At 37.2% G+C, this 18,759-nt stretch overlaps 1 protein-coding gene across 1 annotated transcript in view; it reads right to left on the reverse strand.

Moving 5' to 3' along the window:
- Positions 1 to 18,759, reverse strand: part of COL19A1 (collagen type XIX alpha 1 chain) — a 302,649-nt gene that overhangs the window by 276,071 nt on the left and 7,819 nt on the right. Inside the window, exons 2-4 of the mRNA XM_070418310.1 lie at positions 12,858 to 12,984; positions 3,999 to 4,073; positions 3,201 to 3,300 (exon numbers count right to left, since the gene is read on the reverse strand). Of these exons, the coding sequence (XP_070274411.1) occupies positions 3,201 to 3,300; positions 3,999 to 4,073; positions 12,858 to 12,948 (266 nt within the window). The 5' untranslated portion in view covers positions 12,949 to 12,984. The remainder of the gene's footprint in view (positions 1 to 3,200; positions 3,301 to 3,998; positions 4,074 to 12,857; positions 12,985 to 18,759) is intronic.

Raw genomic sequence — 18,759 nt, forward strand, 5'->3', positions numbered from 1 at the left:
CTTGCTTTCAGAAAGCAAACCCCAATTTTATGAAAGAGAGAGAGGTGCCTCTTCCCTGGAGAAGTAGCAAAAGCTAAGGGACCATATCTGTGAATTATGCCACTGTGTCTAGCTCATAAAATCTTATTAAAATCAATCTGTGTTGGTTATCTTTTCACACATAACCTCATTTCCCCCATTCTTGGGAGCTGTTTCAGCTGCAAAAGCCAACGCGTTATTCACTGGAATCATTCTAAACCAGTGAAGCTACAGACGTGAAACACATATGAGCATTCCCTTCTCCCCTCTTTTTGCTAATGGATCATAGCACTCTCACCCCCCTGAACCCCAAATGGACTCAGAATCTTTCTCAACATAGTATTCCAGATAGCTACTAGGTATCAATCATAGAACCTGAGAGAGAAGACTCTTTACCACCTTTGAATTCAATAATAAGTCAGGGCATTCCCTTCCCTGGTGCATTTACAATTGATTGATTTCCCCCATTGGCTAGTTAAAATAGGGTGTGCAAGTTGCCCCTTCAGAATCACCAGTGTACATAAATTCAACATTCATCAACTCTTCTAAAATATCCAACTACTAAGACATCTTTATTTTAAATGTGTATCTATAGAAGCAACAAAAAAAAACTGTAAGGACTATTTCATACTGAGAAAATAAGGTTTTGTGTATATTTTATCTCAAAACTTCAACATTTTGCCCTGATAAATGCCAAAACACAATTTAAAGGTAATCAGAATATGATAATCTATGGTATAGCTCTCTTTCAATATGTATAGAAATAATGAATTATTTATTTCACGTAACAAGGGATATTGGTAGATATAAGAAGTCAAGGAATTGTTTTCTTAAAAGATAATTCTAGGAAACTAGGCAGCATGTACCCAGAATCTTTAAAGAACCCAAATACATACCATTTGCTATCCCAAGGAATACTGAAGAAATGGACATGAATTTAAAATAAAACCAAGCACATAAAGTCCCTCAGATGTTCCCTGAGCTCATGCCACCCTGAAGTGTATAACATTTATTTGAAAGGCCCTTGCAAGAGCAGCCTGTGGGATCACCACATTAAGCTAGGCTTTAGGTACCAAGTGTGCCCAACAGGTAGGTATCTGACCAACACACTCAGTAGATCCCTCCCCTCGTAATTCTCACCTGGAAGATAAAAACAAGCTCAGGCACAGAAAGAAGCCCCATTTTTCATATAAGATAGCATCTGACTTTTCCCATGCTAATTCTGCAAGGCAGCTTATTTACAAATATATAAATAGCTGCAACTTTACTCCAGTCTCATTGAAAAATCAAAATGGCATCATGCAAGAGAAGCATCCTAGCATACTTGGCTCCGTGAGTGAAATTAAGTGGAGATGTGCCAAGCTACTTGACACTTGCTAGTCAGCTTAACCAGATACCCTCCAGTTTCCTGTAGTGGAGGTACCAGGGCTCTGCTGTGCAGAGTCAGAGAATTCACTTACGCTGATTGCCTAGGGATTACACAGTGATTTAGAGCCAAAAGTGGGAAAATAAATTTCTAGTTGTACCTAATATTTATTATCAGACCTAGTCAAAGAGGAATAGCACACCTAAATGGGGCAGCAAAATTTCCAATATAACTACTTACAATTAGCTAAGTTTTCCTATGTACAGGCCCCATGAATTTTAAAAAGATTTATCACTCCAACCCTGTAGCCACTCGGCTAAAATTTCAGGGGTTTAAATCATTAAGAAGTGGTCACGAAAGAAAATACATTTTAATTTTTGGAAGAGAATTTATTGACTTTCTTAAATTCATTAATTAAATTTACCTACTAGTAAAGAAATATCTATCTATCTATCTATCTATCTATCTATCTATCTATCTATCTATCTATCTGAGATACATATTAACTTGACTTTACTGCATATGACTGTCCAATCATGAAACTGCCTTGCCCTGAGGGTTTCATGCCTACATGTGAAGCCACCTAAAATCCACTCACAATAGTTACAGCTGCTGAAGTGCCCCACCTGACGATCACTCATTCTACCCCTCAGTATCAAATTACTCTCTTCCTTTACGCTTAATTTTTTACTAATTAAAAAGCAATTTACTTCTAACAAACCATATCGTTAAACTGAAAGTATCTAAATTACCACAAAATAGAAGGCCTAAAAGAGATTTTTCTTAAAAAAAAAAAAAAAAAAGCAAGTTAAAAACATGGTTTATATGGAGCATCTGAGGAATCTGAGGATAGGCAATAAGATGAGAATTCAAATGCTGAGATTCTCAACAACCCTGTCTGGTAACATAAATATTAGGCTACTCAACAGGACATGAAAACATTCATATATGCTTTCACACAAGAACAGCTATGCTGCATTTTAAACCAAATAGAATTTTGATTCCTTTTTCATTGCAGTGTATTCATATACTAAAATGTTCATCTTGGACTACAAGACTAAATATCATGACCATATATGCTAGATCTGCCTTTCTGGTGGCTCAAGCTTTCTAAATTACTATTTATCCACCCTCCAGTGACATATAGCCAATCATATGAGGAATTAATTATTACCCTGAATAGTTGCTGACCAATTGTCAGTATTTAAATGGAAAGTGACTCTTTTTTTAATCCCAAGTTTATTGGGAAAAAAAAGAACAGTAAAAATAAGAAAGGAAACTTTTGATAAAACTATTTTGAAATGAAACAAGTATCAAGACCAAAAATAAAACTGAAAAAACAGTTTTTCTCTACTATTTACTCTATTCAACATATAAAATAAATACCTAAGGGCTACATTCTTTCATTTTAATTTATTATGAAGCTTATGTACATGCATAAAACATATAGAAATAAATATAATAAATCTAAGCTTTTTGTCTCCAAGTCTACATTGTGCCTTACGTTTACATTTTAAAATCTAATGTTGGTCATGTCTACTTTAAATCAAAATATTCCTTCAAGAAACAAACTTATTTGCTATTCTCTAAAGATTATGCCACTATCTGCATGTGTAAGTGGTATTTACACCATAGAGCAAGATCAGATTGCAAAGATTATTAAAAACAACAGATTTATAAACAGAACATTTATCCTAGCATTCAAGCAAGTATGACAGTAATTCGATGTTTTATTTTTTAACAAATTATTTGGGATCCCATTAGAAAATAGTTTATGTGGTATTATTTCAATATAAAGAAAATTTATTTTACTTACATGGTATCTCTGATAAGAAGTGCACTTCCCAATTTGAAACAGGTTTTATCACCTTCACAAAATGCACGTCGCAAAGAAAAGCTCTCTCCTAGATCAAAACCTGTAAAATGTAACAAATGATTTAATCCAGCAGTTTTATTAAATTCAGTAAACTCACAATGGTACTGATTTTTAAATAAGATTTTTTTCCTTGTCCTTATCTATGCACTGATTTATTTCAACTAAAGCCCTGCTGTTTGGGATTAGAAAAATTTCTTTATTTCATTTTTTCTCTTTTTGGGATGTAGAAGAATAAAATATGTTTCAAAAGACTAAAAATATTAATTTTCTTTGACCCAAGGAATTATCCTAAGTAAATAATCAAAATAGTTCATTGTAGCCGTTCTGATAACTAAAGACAGAAAGTCAGTTAAGTAAAAATTATTACCACTATTCAACTGAAAACTAAGCAGCCTTTTAAAAAATGTAATACTTTAGAAAAATATATATTGATGTGGGGAAATGTAGAGAGATCTTCTTTTTCATAAATTTTCTTTTTTCAAAACCTCTACAATGTATATAACTTCTATAATCTTAAATAACCTTTTTTCTCCAAAAGGTTGAGTTGTTGTTGGTCTTAAAACAATACAGAAATCTGTTTTTAGCATATTTTCTACATCATCCATCTTCTTTGCTTTTAATTTTTTATATTGATGTCATCATCTTAAATTACAATGTCAAGGAATCACCTACAATATATTACATATTTGATGATAATTTGACCCAGCATGTGTCTTTGTAAAGGATTCTAATGCTTACCTGAAACTTCAAGTTTATCTCTGTTGTCTTGGAAAAACTGATGTCCCTCTGTTCTCAGTATAGCACATTGTTTTTCTATTAAAAAGAAAAAGTACTAAGGATTTCCTATCAACTTTTTCAAGTAAATTTGAATCACACAATATAACCATAAACTTAAAAATGAGAATAAATTAAACCAATTTATTAAATCTCTTTAAAATGAGGATAAGTAAACTACCTACCTAATAGTGTGTTTGGGACGATTACATGAAGTTATTTATGTATGTGAAGTGCCCAGAACAGTACCTGGTATGCAGTAGATGGTTATTAGTGTTAGCTATTATTACTATTATCATTATTATTCCAACATCCTAATTGTTGCTATACACTTGACATTAGGAAATTAGCTGGCTTTATCATCATTAAATTTTCATATTCAAAGTACATTCCAATATTAAAACAAGTGAGCTACCATTATATTTCTTTTCTCTTCTTGTTTCCATCACCATTTATCCCTCTATGTCAGTGACGGTGAACCTATGACACATGTGTCAGAGGTGACACGTGAACTCATTTTTTTGGTTGATTTTTCTTTGTTAAATGGCATTTAAATATATAAAATAAATATCAAAAATATAAATCTTTGTTTTACTATGGTTGCAAATATCAAAAAATTTCTATATGTGACACGGCACCAGAGTTAACTTAGGGTTTTTCAAAATGCTGACACGCCGAGATCAAAAGGTTCGCCATCACTGCTCTATGTCCTCCACCACCCCCACCTCCACCTCCACCACCACAATCACCACACTGTTTATTTCAACATGACTTTAATTCAGATTTTGGTGTCAGGTGACATTAAACTTTAAAACAGAAGGGGACTAATATGGACAGACTGAGTGTCCAAAATTCATATGTTGAGGCATTAATCCATAATGTAATAGTATTTGGAGGTAGGGCCTTAGGAGGAAATTAATTTGGGGGGAGGTCATAGCGGTGGGGCCCCCATGATGGGATTGGTGTCCTTCTTTTTCAGGGGACGGTGAGAGCTCTTTCTCTCTCTGCCATGTGAGGAAACCAGAAAGAGGACCCTCACCAGAACTTCACCTCTCTAGTGCCCTGACTTTGGACTTCCCAGCCTCCAGAACTGTGTGAAATATATGTTTGATGTATAAGTCCCCCAGTCTATTACCACTGCCTTAGTCAGTTCAGGTATTCCTACATAGACGTTATTAAAATAAAATTAAAAAGCAAAAGAGTGAAGTCCTCGCCCAGCTGGCGTGGCTCAGTGGTTGAGCATCAACCTATGATCACAGTTCAATTCCCAGTCAAGGCACATGCCCTGGATGCGGACTCAATCCCCAGCAGGGGGCGTGCAGGAGGCAGCCGATCAATAATTCTCTCTCTTCATTGATGTTTCTATTTCTCTCTCCCTCTTCCTTCCTCTCTGAAATCAATAATTGTATATATTGTTTCTTTCTAAAGTGAAGGCCTCTACTATAAACAAAAGTGGCCTATAATGAGGAAAAAAAAAGAAAATCATTGAGAAAGTATTATGTGCTAAGACACTTAATAATATTCAAAGAAATAAAAGATACATTTTGTCTCTACTCAAAGCAAATATACATATTCAATAGTACCACAACACACTCAAACAGAAATGTACATGTAGACACTAGTTTTTCATTATCTGGGTATGTTTAAATCTCTTTCAGGCTAGATTCTGGAAATGTAAATCACAACCTTAATTCTCCACATCTAAGACTCATGTTTGGGTTCAATGACCTAAAAGTTTTGAATTCAGAGGGGAGATAAACTGCTTAAAACCAAATTGACCTTCTGCTCTGCGGAAAATGAAATTACTGATTCTCCAGTTCTACTTCTGGGCTCCTGAGCCCTTTCTTTAACAGATACATCACAAAGGTCAGGGCATCACCTTAATATATTTAACCAGAATAATAAATCAAATTCTAAATAGTGCTACCATTTAATCAAAAGCTTTAATACACATAAAGGAAATTATAGCACAGAATAATTATGGATATTACTTAGTTAGCTACTATGGAAATTCCTACCTTAAAGATCTAAACGTAACTGCAGGTCCTATATAATAGTGAAACTGGACATTTTGTAAACATTACCAATTTTTAAACTTGAATTCATAGTCGCTTTTTTTTTTTTGGTTGTTAATCCTTACCTGAGGATATTTTTCCCATTGATATTTTAGGGAGAATAGAAGAGAGAGGGAAAGACAAACAGAAACATCGAAATGATAGAAACACGTCGATTGGTTGCCTCCTGCATAAGCCCCTATCAGGGTCTGGGTCAGGGAGGAGCCTGCAACCAAGGTACGTGCCCTTGACGAGAATCAAACCCAGGACCCTTTGGTCCACAGGCCAATCCTCTATCCACTGAGCCAAACCAGCTAGGGCAAGCACGTCAAACTCATGGTCCACAGCCACATGTGGCCCACAATAATATTTTTGTGGCCCAGCCAATATAATGGTATGTAAGAAATTTTAATAAAAATTTCGTAACTTAAATTTTACAATATCCTGTTATACATAATTATTAATAACGAACTACAACGTTCACTAATGACTGATTACTATAATCGTGTTGCATTCATTTCCCTTATGCGCAGGCACACCATTTCAGCCAATTGCCCGTCATCAGTCTTAGACTACTTGTGCACAAAAGGAAATACTTCACTTTCAGAGAACAAGAAAAATAGGTTTATTTGCATTACACTTACTAATTTGTGCAGTTATTCAGTGTCTGGTAAGTTAATGTTCAATAAAAATATTAATTTTTATTAAAATGTTCTATTATTCTATGTTAACGATTACTCGTTTATTTCAGCCCTTTGTATTAAGCATGTCTCTATCAAAATAAACCTACGTTTCTATGAAAATCGAAGCTTTTGTTTTTTTGCGGTCCACATAAACTTAAACCTTGTGTATTTGACCCGGGCCATAGTCACTTTCATAAAAACCAAGCATCTCATCAAGATCTCTGCACCAAAAACTAGAGAGTACTGCTGAGAGACATTAAATGCCTAAGTAACTGAAGAGATTAGCCAGAGTATTTAGATGGGAAGATTCAATAATGTTAAGCTGTCAATTGTCAACTTATTTCCAGATTCAATGTAATACCAATTAAAATCCCAAACGAGTGTGTGTGAGTGTATGAGTGTGTGTGTGTGTGTGTGTGTGTGTGTGTGTTTGAACTAACAAGTTGATTCTCAAATTTATATGGAACTACAAAAGAAACTATCATGGATAAGGCAAAATCAAAGAAGAATAAGCTAGAAAATGTACACTCAGATATCAGGAATTTTTATAACATAGTATTTGTTGGTACACATATAGATAAATAGATCAATGAAACAAAGTGTCTAAAAACAGACCTTACATATCTGATCTCCTTGTTTAGCATAAAAGGGCTACTGATATACAGTGTAAAAAGAATCATCTTTCAATAAATGGTTCTGGGTCAACTGGATCTCCATGTAGGAAAACACTAAACCTTGACCCTTACCTCACACCATGCACAGAAATTAATTAGAGATTATCTTAGACATAACTTTAAAAGGTAAAACAATAAAGAAAAAACCCCATAAAATCTTCATGAACTTAGGGTGGCAAAGATTTTTTAAAAGGGATGCAGAAAGTACTAATTATAAAAGATAGATAAATTGAACTTCATTAAAATGAAAATATTTATTAATCAAAAGACAACATTAAAAGAGCAAAAAGGCAAGCCACAGACTAGGAACTACAGACTATTGCAACACATATCCTATAAAGTATCTTATCCAGAATATACAAAGACTCTCACAAACCAATAAGAAAAAGATTGAAGCCCTATTTTGAAAATACACACACACACACACACACACACACACACACACACACACAATTTAAGCACATCACAAAAAAGAATATCCAAATTGTCAACCAGCATATGAAAGGTTGCTCAACATTTTTAGTAATCAGGGAAATGCAAAGTAAAACCACAATGAGATACAACTAAATGGCTAAAAATTAAAGAACTGACAGCACTAAGTGCTGATGAGAAGGTGGAGCAAGGAGAACTCTCCTACACTGCTGTGGGAGTAGAAACAGTACAACCACCTTAGAAAACTGTTTGGCAGCATTTACAAAAGCTAAATATACCTTAACTCTATGACCTCGATATTCAATGACCTAAGAGAAATAGGGAAAGCACATTGGACCAGAATATAACAAAAATAATACAGAAAAGTGACAAAACAAGAAAAAAGAGAGGGAGAGGAAGAAAGCTATTTTAACAGAGATATCACAAAAGGTCACAGGATCTTCACTGCTTATTTTGTTTCCAAAGCTATTCCTCCAAAGAAGAGAACACTAGTGGAGGAGCGATGCCTTTACTGAACATCTGTGAAACTTTCCTCCACTTAGTCACAAAGTGCCTTGGTCAGTAGCACCATGCTTACATGGTGCCATACTGAACATGAGAAATTCTTGAAAACACAAAATAATATTTTCTATATGACAGCATACTTTCTACTCTGAATTTCAGAGTGCAATGTTTGTCAATTGGTAAAAACCAAATTTCAGAAAGTTCTTTTTTCTTGAAATTAATATAAAACTAGTTTAAAATGGTTTATATCAGCGGTTCTCAACCTGTGGGTAGCGACCCCTTTGGGGGTCGAATGACCCTTTCACAGGGGTCGCCTAAATACATCTTGCATATCAGATATTTACATTACGATTCAGAATAGTAGCAAAATTACAGTTATGAAGTAGCAACAAAAATAATCTTATGGTTGGGGGTCACCACAACATGAGGAACTGTATTAAAGGGTCACGGCATTAGGAAGGTTGAGAACCACTGGTTTATATGTATAGTTTGGGGCCCAAGTTTATAACCAATTCAATCTAGACACTTAACTTGAAACTTTACCATAAGTAAAAAATATATATATATGATTTAGATGACATTCTATCATATCTCTTTGTATTTAGTCATGTGGGTTTGTTTTTTGTTTGTTTTGTTTTTTGATACTTTTCCTTATTCTGATTTTATGCTTAATGTTACTGTTGATGATAATTCGATATTTTATCTTAAAGGAAAGTAAGAGAGACAGAGGAACCTTTAATTAGCTATCCTATCTAATAATAGACAAACATGGTAATTGACCATAACTTCGCTACGACTCCCATTGGCTAATCAGCATGATATGCAAATTAACCACCAACAAAGATGGCGGCTAATTTGCATACTGCAGGCAGGGCGGGACAGCGTGAGCCGCCAGTGCGAGCCGCCATCCAGGTGCCCGTGTGTGACCCCAGAAGCTGCCTGCCTGCAGTCTGTGTGTGCGGCCGGGTGGCTGGAGGGGCGGGGCACGGCAGATCGTGACTGGCCTGCCCCGCGCCCCGTCCCGTACCACCGCCCACCGGGCCTGCTGTACATGTGCGTGGTGCAGGGGCCGGCGGGGCGGGGCGTGGCGGATTGTGATGCGCTGCACCCCACCCCGCCCCACTGCCCACCGGGCCTGCAGTCTGTGTGCACGGCCCAGCGGCCAGCGGGGCCTGCAGTCTGTGTGTGATCCGCCTGCCCCGCGCCCCGTCTGCCGTGTGCAACGGGCAGTGTGGCAGGGGGGCAGCGCAGCAGAGGGGCTGCCATCTGTGACCCAGCACGGGATCTGGGCCTGCCATCTGCCTCCTGGGGAGCCGGCCTAAGCCAGCAGGTGGTTATCTCCCGAGGGGTTCCAGACTGTGAGAGGGCACAGGTCCGGCTGAGGGACACCCCCTACCTCCTCACCCCGCTCCCCCCACCCCCCGCCAGTGCACAAATTTTTGTGCACCGGGCCTCTAGTACATATAAATATATATATATATATATATAAAAGCCTAAGCGACTGTTACAACCAGTTGACCAAATGACCAGTCGACTGCTCGACCAGTCACTGTGATGCACACTAACCACCAGGGGGCAGACGCTCAACACAGCTGAGCGTCAATCTCTCGTGGCTGGCCAACCTCCCGTGGTCTCTCTCCCTGATCAGGGTCCCTCCCCCCCTTCCCCCCCCTCAGCCCAGGGGCCCCACCAGTACACGCATTTGTGCACCAGGCCTCTAGTTTGATACATAAGTAGCTATCACAGAAGAAAGTTTTAAGTAACTAAGTACAGTAAGTTTTGAGTTGATCTACATGCTGTATAATTTTTAATACAATTCTCTTCCCTACCCTCTTTTGACAACTAAGTTGAAACTGCCACATTTGAACAGAAGTTCATCTGCAGCATAAAAATATGCAAATATGCCTTATCTCACAACCTCCACATAATAGTATAATTGATGAAAAACATGAAGCAAATTCTAAATAGCCTCATGATTTTAAAATTCAAGTTGTTATTGAAGCACCCCATATTACACTTGAATTCTGTCCCAAGTAGGACAATATTCAAGTAATTATTAAACATACCATAGAGTCAAAGTAAAGCAATTAAAAGACTCAATTTATCCTTCATATATTTAGGTTTAACAGTAGACTGTTGACAACTTCAGACTCCAGAGCTGAAACCCTAGCCTCTCCCTCAGATTGGTTATATTTTATTTTTAGATGTAATCACTTCCCTCCGGTAAACGGTTAGTGACCACACGCACAGGTCTGCACATGAAGAAACTAAAACTGGAACCTGCGCTGTGAATCAGCGACACAAGACACAAGAAGACGATGCCTGGTGGGTCATCATCTTCAATAATCCTTATGACAGTGCTGTGCTGACATTGTAATTAAAGCAAATGATACTTGAAGTTAAGCAATTTCCATGGCACGTGGAGTATGCATTACTTTGCGAGCCCCTACTACCTAATGGCATGATAAAAATCAACTCTTCATTTTGTTCTTAATTTCCTTTAGTATTTTATGTTATGTGAATCCTGTTAGAGTTCAGATTAATTTTCAATTCATACTCTTGTGAAAATTTATCAGACAGATGGTAAGTTAATGGGCCAGCATACATACATTTCCGTTGTCCTACATACAATATAACCTGATTAAGAACTGAGATACCAAAGCTGCAAAAGCAAAACATTCAGGGGAATCCCAAGCTGGAAAGTTTCAGTTATGCAAGATGATTATGGTCCAGAGATCCGCTGTCCTACACTGTGCCTATAGTCAACACTGCTGTATTATCGATTTAGACATTTGCTGAGGGTAGATCACGTTAAGTGTTCTCACCACAATAAAAGAAAAGTTATTAAAAGCAAAATAAAATAAAATAAAATAAAATAAAATAAAATAAAGTAAAAGGAACCCAATAGCATAAGATGCAAGAAAACCAATGCCATTGTGCTAAAGGTGTTTTCTTTTGACATGCTGCATTAGATGTACCTGGGGAGCTTGCTAAGCATGTAAAAGACTGAATCCTACCCAAGACTGTCCTGCATGAGGGGAATCTCTGAGACTGGGGCTTGCAAATAATACCCCCAATGATACATGCTCACACTAAAACTGGAAATCCATTTATGTAGATCTTTCAAATAATTATCATCAAAATAATTTATTACACACTAGCATGTGCCTAAAAACTGTGTCCTACTTAATCAAAGTTTCATTTTCCTTTCTAACCAAAAACAGTCCTGTTCCCTCTAAGTTGCAATTTGCATTATCTCTAGCTCTCTTAAAAGAGTCATAAAGAAATCCAGAATAGTAACAACTTTGTCAGAATAAACTCCCCTGCTCCATGTACTTCTTTTTGCCATGAGTCATTCCTAATTTCTCACTGAAGAAAGAGTTTCCCCCAAAAAAGTATGAAGCCACAGAATGTCATTTATACAGTGGTAGGATACACAAACTTTCATGTAAATTATTTTAGGAAACATACCTCTTGCCAAATTAGTAAAAAAAAAAGTCATAAAGACTCACATAACATTCTGAGAGATTAAGATTTGTTATAGCTTTATAAGAGATTGCTTTTATTTTATGTGTGCTTCAAACTCAAAAGTTTCTACTAGAGTGTATTCATAAGTGTTAGCAAAAATTATTAAAGGATATATTTAAAAGAATAAGCACAATGAGACTCATACTCTGTATACATCATCACATGTGACCATAATCAGAATACATTATATGTAATTGCACAGGAGAGTTGAAGTTTCTTTTTGCTTAGAAAATGGCTTTTTCAATGTATCTAGTTCAACTTTTAATTATGAGGTACATCTAGATCAGTACCTTACACATACTCAGTGTTCAAGAAAAATCTTCCAAATTAGCCACATAATCATTTATAAAAATCAGAGGTAGAATTAAATGTTTCAAATTGCCTTCAAGCCCTTTGGAAATATTTATGAGGTTGATAATCTAACAATTACAAATAAATATTACCTAGTTAGTTCAAATCTTTTGTTCACCTCATCTGAGATATTACAAAACTGATGTATAATTAAACGACATTTCCTTTTATATCTCCTATTCTGTTTTTCACTTTTTCCTAATTAAGATTAGATATGTCCCCAGTTAATACTAAATGCTGATGGGTTTCTGTCCTTACAATTTGAATAACTCAAATAACTTAAAACTTAAAGGAGAAGGGGAGAAATATACACACACAGAAATGAACACAAATATATTTATATTTGCAAATACCAATGAGAGAAAGAAAAGGCCATTTAGATCAATATAATATGCATATGAAAAAAATGAGATAATTTTAGGAATTCTCAATGTTCAAATGAAGGTGAATGGAAAAAACAATGTATTATTTATTTTGTCTTAATAAAGTTAATCCATGGCCTCTTCAAATTTAACAAGATTTATTATCATGATTTAAAAAATAATCTAAAGACTATAAATAACATTTGATGACTGGAAAAAGAGGTAGCCTGGATACCTGGCTTGTCCCTGACCGTCACGGAAGTGGAAGCAGGAAGCAGGAGCAGTGCCACCCAGAGCCAAAGTTTCCAAGAGCCAGTGTGACTCATTGTGCCTCGAAACCATGTGAACAAGTGACCACAGATCTGCAACAGAACAAAATATTAGAATTGAGCTTATTACATAATGCCTCTCATTGTATCTCCAGAAAATCCTCATCACCAAAGAGAACATAATAGATTTTTACATTATGTATAATTATATACAGTTGTCCTTTGGTATCGATGGCAGATTGATTCCAGAACCCCCAAGGATACTAAAATATTTAGGTGCTCAAGTCCTTAATATAAAATGGCATAGTAATTGCATATCCTATCTAATAATAGACAAACATGGTAATTGACCATACCTCCGCTATGCTTCCCATTGGCTAATCAGCAGGATATGCAAATTAACTGCCAACAAAGATGGCGGCCAGCAGCCACGCAGCTGAAGCGAACATGAGGCTTGCTTGCTCCAGTGATGGAGGAAACCAAGGTTCCCCACCTGCCGCAGCCCAGCTCTGAGCTCCGGAAGCAACAATGTTTCAATTATAGAAGCCAAACAAACCTCAGATACCTGCTTTCAGCCGGCAGCGGGCTCAGAGCTTACAGCGCCAGTGATGGCAACAGAGTTTCAATTAAAGAAGCCAAACAAACCCCAGATACCTGCTTTCAGCCAGCCACGGTCTCAGAGCTGGAGCCGGGCCTGAGAGCTGGAGCCGGCTCTCAGCTCCAGTGACAGCTATAGAAGGTAAATAAATCCCAGAATAGAAAAAAAAAGATGCTGGGAGCTTCAGTCACCCGCCAGGCTGAAAACGGCCCTAAGCCCCTCATCCAGACTGGCCAGGCACCCCAGTGGGGACCTCCACCCTGAAGGGGGTGTGACCAGCTGCAAACAGCCATCAGCCCCTCACCCAGACTGGCCAGGCACCCAAGCGGGACCCCCACCCTGATCTGGATCACCCTTCAGGGCAAACCAGCTGGCCCCCACCCATGCACCAGGCCTCTATCCTATATAATAAAAGGGTAATATGCAAACTGACCCTAACAGCAGAAAGACTGGGAATGACTGGTCACTATGACACACACTGACCACCAGGGGGCAGACGCTCAATGCAGGAGCTGCCCTCTGGTGGTCAGTGTGCTCTCACAGTGGGGAGCTCTGCTCAGCCACAAGCCAGGCTGATGGCTGCCAGTACAGCAGTGGTGGTGGGAGCCTCTCCTGCCTCCTCAGCAGCGCTAAGGATGTCTGACTGCAGCTTAGGTCTGCTCCCTGCTGCCAGGGACATCCCCCGAGGGCTGACGGGCTGCCAGAGGGATGTCTGATTGCCATCTTAGGCCCAATCCCCCGGGGAGCAGGCCTAAGCCAGCAAGTGGTCACCCCCAAGGGGTCCCAGACTGCGAGAAGGCACAGGCCAGGCTGAGGGACCCCCTACCCCCGAGTGCACAAATTTTTGTGCACCGGGCCACTAGTCCTGTATAATAAATACCTAATATGTAAATCGAATGAACAGCTGAACGACCAGCAGAATGACTGGTTGCTATGACATGCACTGACCACCAGGGGGCAGACACAGGAGCTGCCTCCAGCCCTCAGGCCCTGACCAGCAGTGGCGGCGGGGGCAGGTGAGTGGGTTGCACCAGGCTAGCCAAGGCAGGTGCCAGCATGGGGCCCTGGTCACCCCACCACTAGCCCCACAGATGGGCCCTGATCGCCGGTCAGGCCTAGGGACCCTACCCATGCATGAATTTCGTGCACCGGGTCTCTAGTAATCTATTTTTGCAGATGGGCTACAGCAGAGTATGCCTACATATCACTTCATTTAGGTGGATTCAACACAGTGCTTGGCAAGTGTCAAATTCAAGTTTTGCTTTTTGAAACTTTCTGGGCTTTTTCCCCCTGAATGTTTTTAATCCAAAGTTGGTTGAATCTGTAGATACAAAACTTCCAGGTACAGAGGGCTGACTATAATTGGATATTGATTATATATGCAATTATACATATCAATATACACCTTTTTAAAATTAAATCTTTATTGTTGAAAGTATATGTTCCCTTTTTTCCCCCACTGACCCCCTCCAGCCTACCCCCATCCCTTGCTCAGACCTTCACCACCCTATTGTCTGTGTCCATGGGCTATGCATATATGCATACAAGTTCCTTGGTTGATCTCATCCCACCCATCCACCTCTGCCTTCCTCTGAGATTCCATGCTTATTTATCTCTAGATCTATTTTGTTCATTAGATTCCACATATGAGTGAGATCATGTGATGCTTGTCTTTCTCTGACTGGCTTATTTTGCTTAGCATAATACTCTCCAGGTCCCTCCATGCTGTCTCAAAGGGTAAGAGATCCTTTTAGATTTTTTTTTTTTTACTGCTGCATAGTATTTCATGGTGTAAATGATTTTTTTATCCATTCATCTACTGATGGGCACTTGGGCTGTTTCCAGATTTTAGCTATTGTAAACTGCATACATTCTTTCTGATTGGTGTTTTAGGTTTCTTAGGATATATTCCTAGATGTGGAATCACTAGGTCAAATGGCAGTTACATATTTAATTTTTTGAGGAAACTCCATACTGTTTTCCATAGTGGCTGCACCAGATTGCATTCCCACCAGCAGTGTACTAGGGTTCATTTTTCTCCACATCCTCGCCACTACTTCTCATTTCTTAATTTGTTGATATAGCCATTCTGACAGGTGTGAAGTGGTATTTCATTGTTTTAATTTGTATCCCTCTGATGATCAATGACTTTGAGCATTTTTTCATGGTCTCTTGGCCATCTGTATGTCCTCTTTGGAGAAGTGTCTATTTAGGTCCTTGGCCCATTTTTAATTGGATTGTCTGTCTTCTTTTTGTTAAACTGTATGAGATCCTTATATATTTTGGATATTAACCCTTTATCAGATGTATTATTGAAAAATATGTTCATAATATGTAAATATATACCTTAATGTGTATGAAAGAACTCTGAATATATTTTCAGATTGATTCCTAATTATCAATGTCTATACAGCCTCTTATAACTTATATTTTGTCTTCTTTAAAAAATGTTTAACATCACACCAGTTACAATAATTTATATATTTTTATTGTTTTTTAATCCTGGTAAATTACACCTAACATAAAATTTAATATTGTATATTTTAGTGGCATTAAGTACCTTCACATGATTGTGTAAGAATCATTACCATCCATAACTTTTCATCTCGCAAAACTGAAATTCTGTAACTCCCCATTTCTCCTTTCCCCGGCCCCTAGCTACCACAATTCTGTTGTCTATTTTACAGATATAACTACTCTGAGTACCGCATATAAATGGAATCACACAGTATTTATCCTTTTGTGACTTTATTTCATAATTCCTCAAGGTTTGTCTAAGTTGTAGTAGGTGTCAGAATTCCCATCTTTATTAAGGCTGAATAATATTATACGGTATGTTTATACCATATATTATTTATCCATTCACTCTTTGATGGAAGTTTGGTTTCTCCCACCTTTTGGCTATTGTGAGTAATGAATATTCAAATAACACGAATATATAAATATCTGTTCAAGTCCCTGCTTTCAATTCTTTTGAGTACATACCCAGAAATGGAAATGCTGGGTCACATTATAATTCTATTTTTAATTTTCTGAGGAACCATCACACTGTTTTCTATAGAAGCTGAACCATTTTACATTCCCAGCAACAATGCACAACAGTTCCAATTTCTCCATATCCTCATCAACATTATTTTCTGGTGTGTGTGTGTGTGTGTGCGTGTGTGTGTGTGTATGTGTACGTGCACGTGTGTGTGTGTGTGTGTGTGTGTAATAGCAGCCCTCCTAATGGATGTGAGATGGTATTTCATTGCGGTGTTAATTTTCATTTCCCTAAGGATCAGTGATATTAAACACTTTCATGTGCTTATTAGCCATTTTTGTATCTTCTTTGGAAAAATGTCTATTTAAATCTTGCCTATTTTTAAATTTGGTTTGTGTTGCTGTTGCTGAGTTGTAGGAGTTCTTTATATATTCTGATTATTAACGCCTTGTCAGACATATGAGTTGCAAATATTTTCTTCCACATAGTGGATTGGTTGCCTTTTCACTCTGTTGCTTGTGGCCTTTGCTGCACAATTTTTTATTTTTATGTAGTTCAAATTAATTTATCTTTTATTGCTTGTTCTTTAGGTGTCATATATAATTATTTATATCTTTAAAATGTAATTTTAATACTTACAATTCTATTTTCTCTTCTGAATAACAATTTTCCATATTTTGACTTAATATCACATTTTCTATAAACTTAACTATTTTGTTACTGGATTGAATAATCACTGCTACTGGAGTAATTACTGCACACATAAAAAATATTTGTCCTTCTATTTAAAGTATAAAATGGATCTATGCAATGCCCACCACATCTGAGCCTGCCATTAACATCATATTTAATATTACCTCCCAAAATTATCTTTCTGAATTCAGACTATTACTTTACAGACATTACAATAAAAGATTTAGTAAATAGAATCCCTGTAATGGAAAATTTTAACATTACTTAAATTAATTTTTATAGTGCAGTAACTAACATGGAAATGAATTGCAATTAAAAATATAATGGCTCCTTCAGTGTACTTGACAAACACAGTATTATTAAAATAGCTATTCTAAGAGTTCTAAATATGCAAATAATATTATGTCATATATTTACCACCATTCAAAATTTACTCACGAGTCAAATATAAAATAAACCATCATACCAGTGCCTAAATGTTGTCCATAGACACTCTTTAGAAGAAAACTAAAGCCACCATCTTTGGTATTCTGCATGTGCCAAAAACTCTAAGATCAGCATTTTAAAATTAACTCAAGATTTTGGATATTTCTGAGTGAATAGCTAGAAGCAGTAATTGTAATATTAAAATCATATGTGTGGTTCTAAATATCAAACACCTGGTTTTATACTTATTTCTTTTGAATTCTCTCATCTAGATATAGTCCTAATCCTAATGTGACTTTGCAAACTTATCCTAGCTATTACTTCAAGTTAGTTGGTAACTGTTAAAGCAATTAATTCTATTTCAAAGAAACAAACTCACAAATATTGATCAAACTCACAAATACTGATCTAACTTTCAGGGAGATCCTTGATCACTTTCATTTCTAAACAAAGTGATTTTTATCAGATGATAAATTAGCCGCATAATATAGTAGCTAAAACCATGGCTTCGTGTCTGAGCTTTGCCACTTATGTATTTTCACCAAGCATTCATTTATTCACCTGAAAACTAGGAACAATACTATTTAATACCTGGAAAGAGTAAAGCAGAGGGCCCTGAACACAGTAAAAAGTACCTGCTATTATAATTGTTTACTCTACATATTCATAAATAGTCATTAGTAAAACTTTAGTTGCATTTCTCTTCTTAACCTGATATTAATATTGATATTTGCACAAGGAAGAAGTGCCAAGGCATCTTAAAAATTTGTTCATTGAAGTTTTAGTCCCTATTCAGCAACAAAGAACCAGAGGGCTATATAGCCATAAGCATATGAATTCAATCTTGAGGTCTCCCAACTATTTATTTGAGCCACTTAGAGAATAACTGTACTTAGCTTCATTTATCCAAAAGGTTTGAAGAACAAGATGTTATTGTTAGTTGACTAAGCATTCTATTCACTAAAGAATTGCCATTCCACTGGAATGGTGAGATCACCATTGCCAATCTACTGAAATGTCACTGGCCAAGTTCAGCAAGATCTTGAGAGAAGAATCCTTTTCTCACCCAGCCTGGTGTAGCTCAGTGGTTGAGCACTGACCCATCAACAGGAGATCACAGTTCAATTCCTGGTCAGGGTACATGCCCAGGTTGCCAGGCTCAATCCCC

The sequence above is a fragment of the Myotis yumanensis genome, unplaced genomic scaffold (genome assembly GCF_028538775.1).
Source record: "Myotis yumanensis isolate MYYU_CA2020_CCGP unplaced genomic scaffold, mMyoYum1.0.hap1 SCAF_6, whole genome shotgun sequence".
In the NCBI taxonomy this organism is placed as follows: domain Eukaryota; kingdom Metazoa; phylum Chordata; class Mammalia; order Chiroptera; family Vespertilionidae; genus Myotis; species Myotis yumanensis.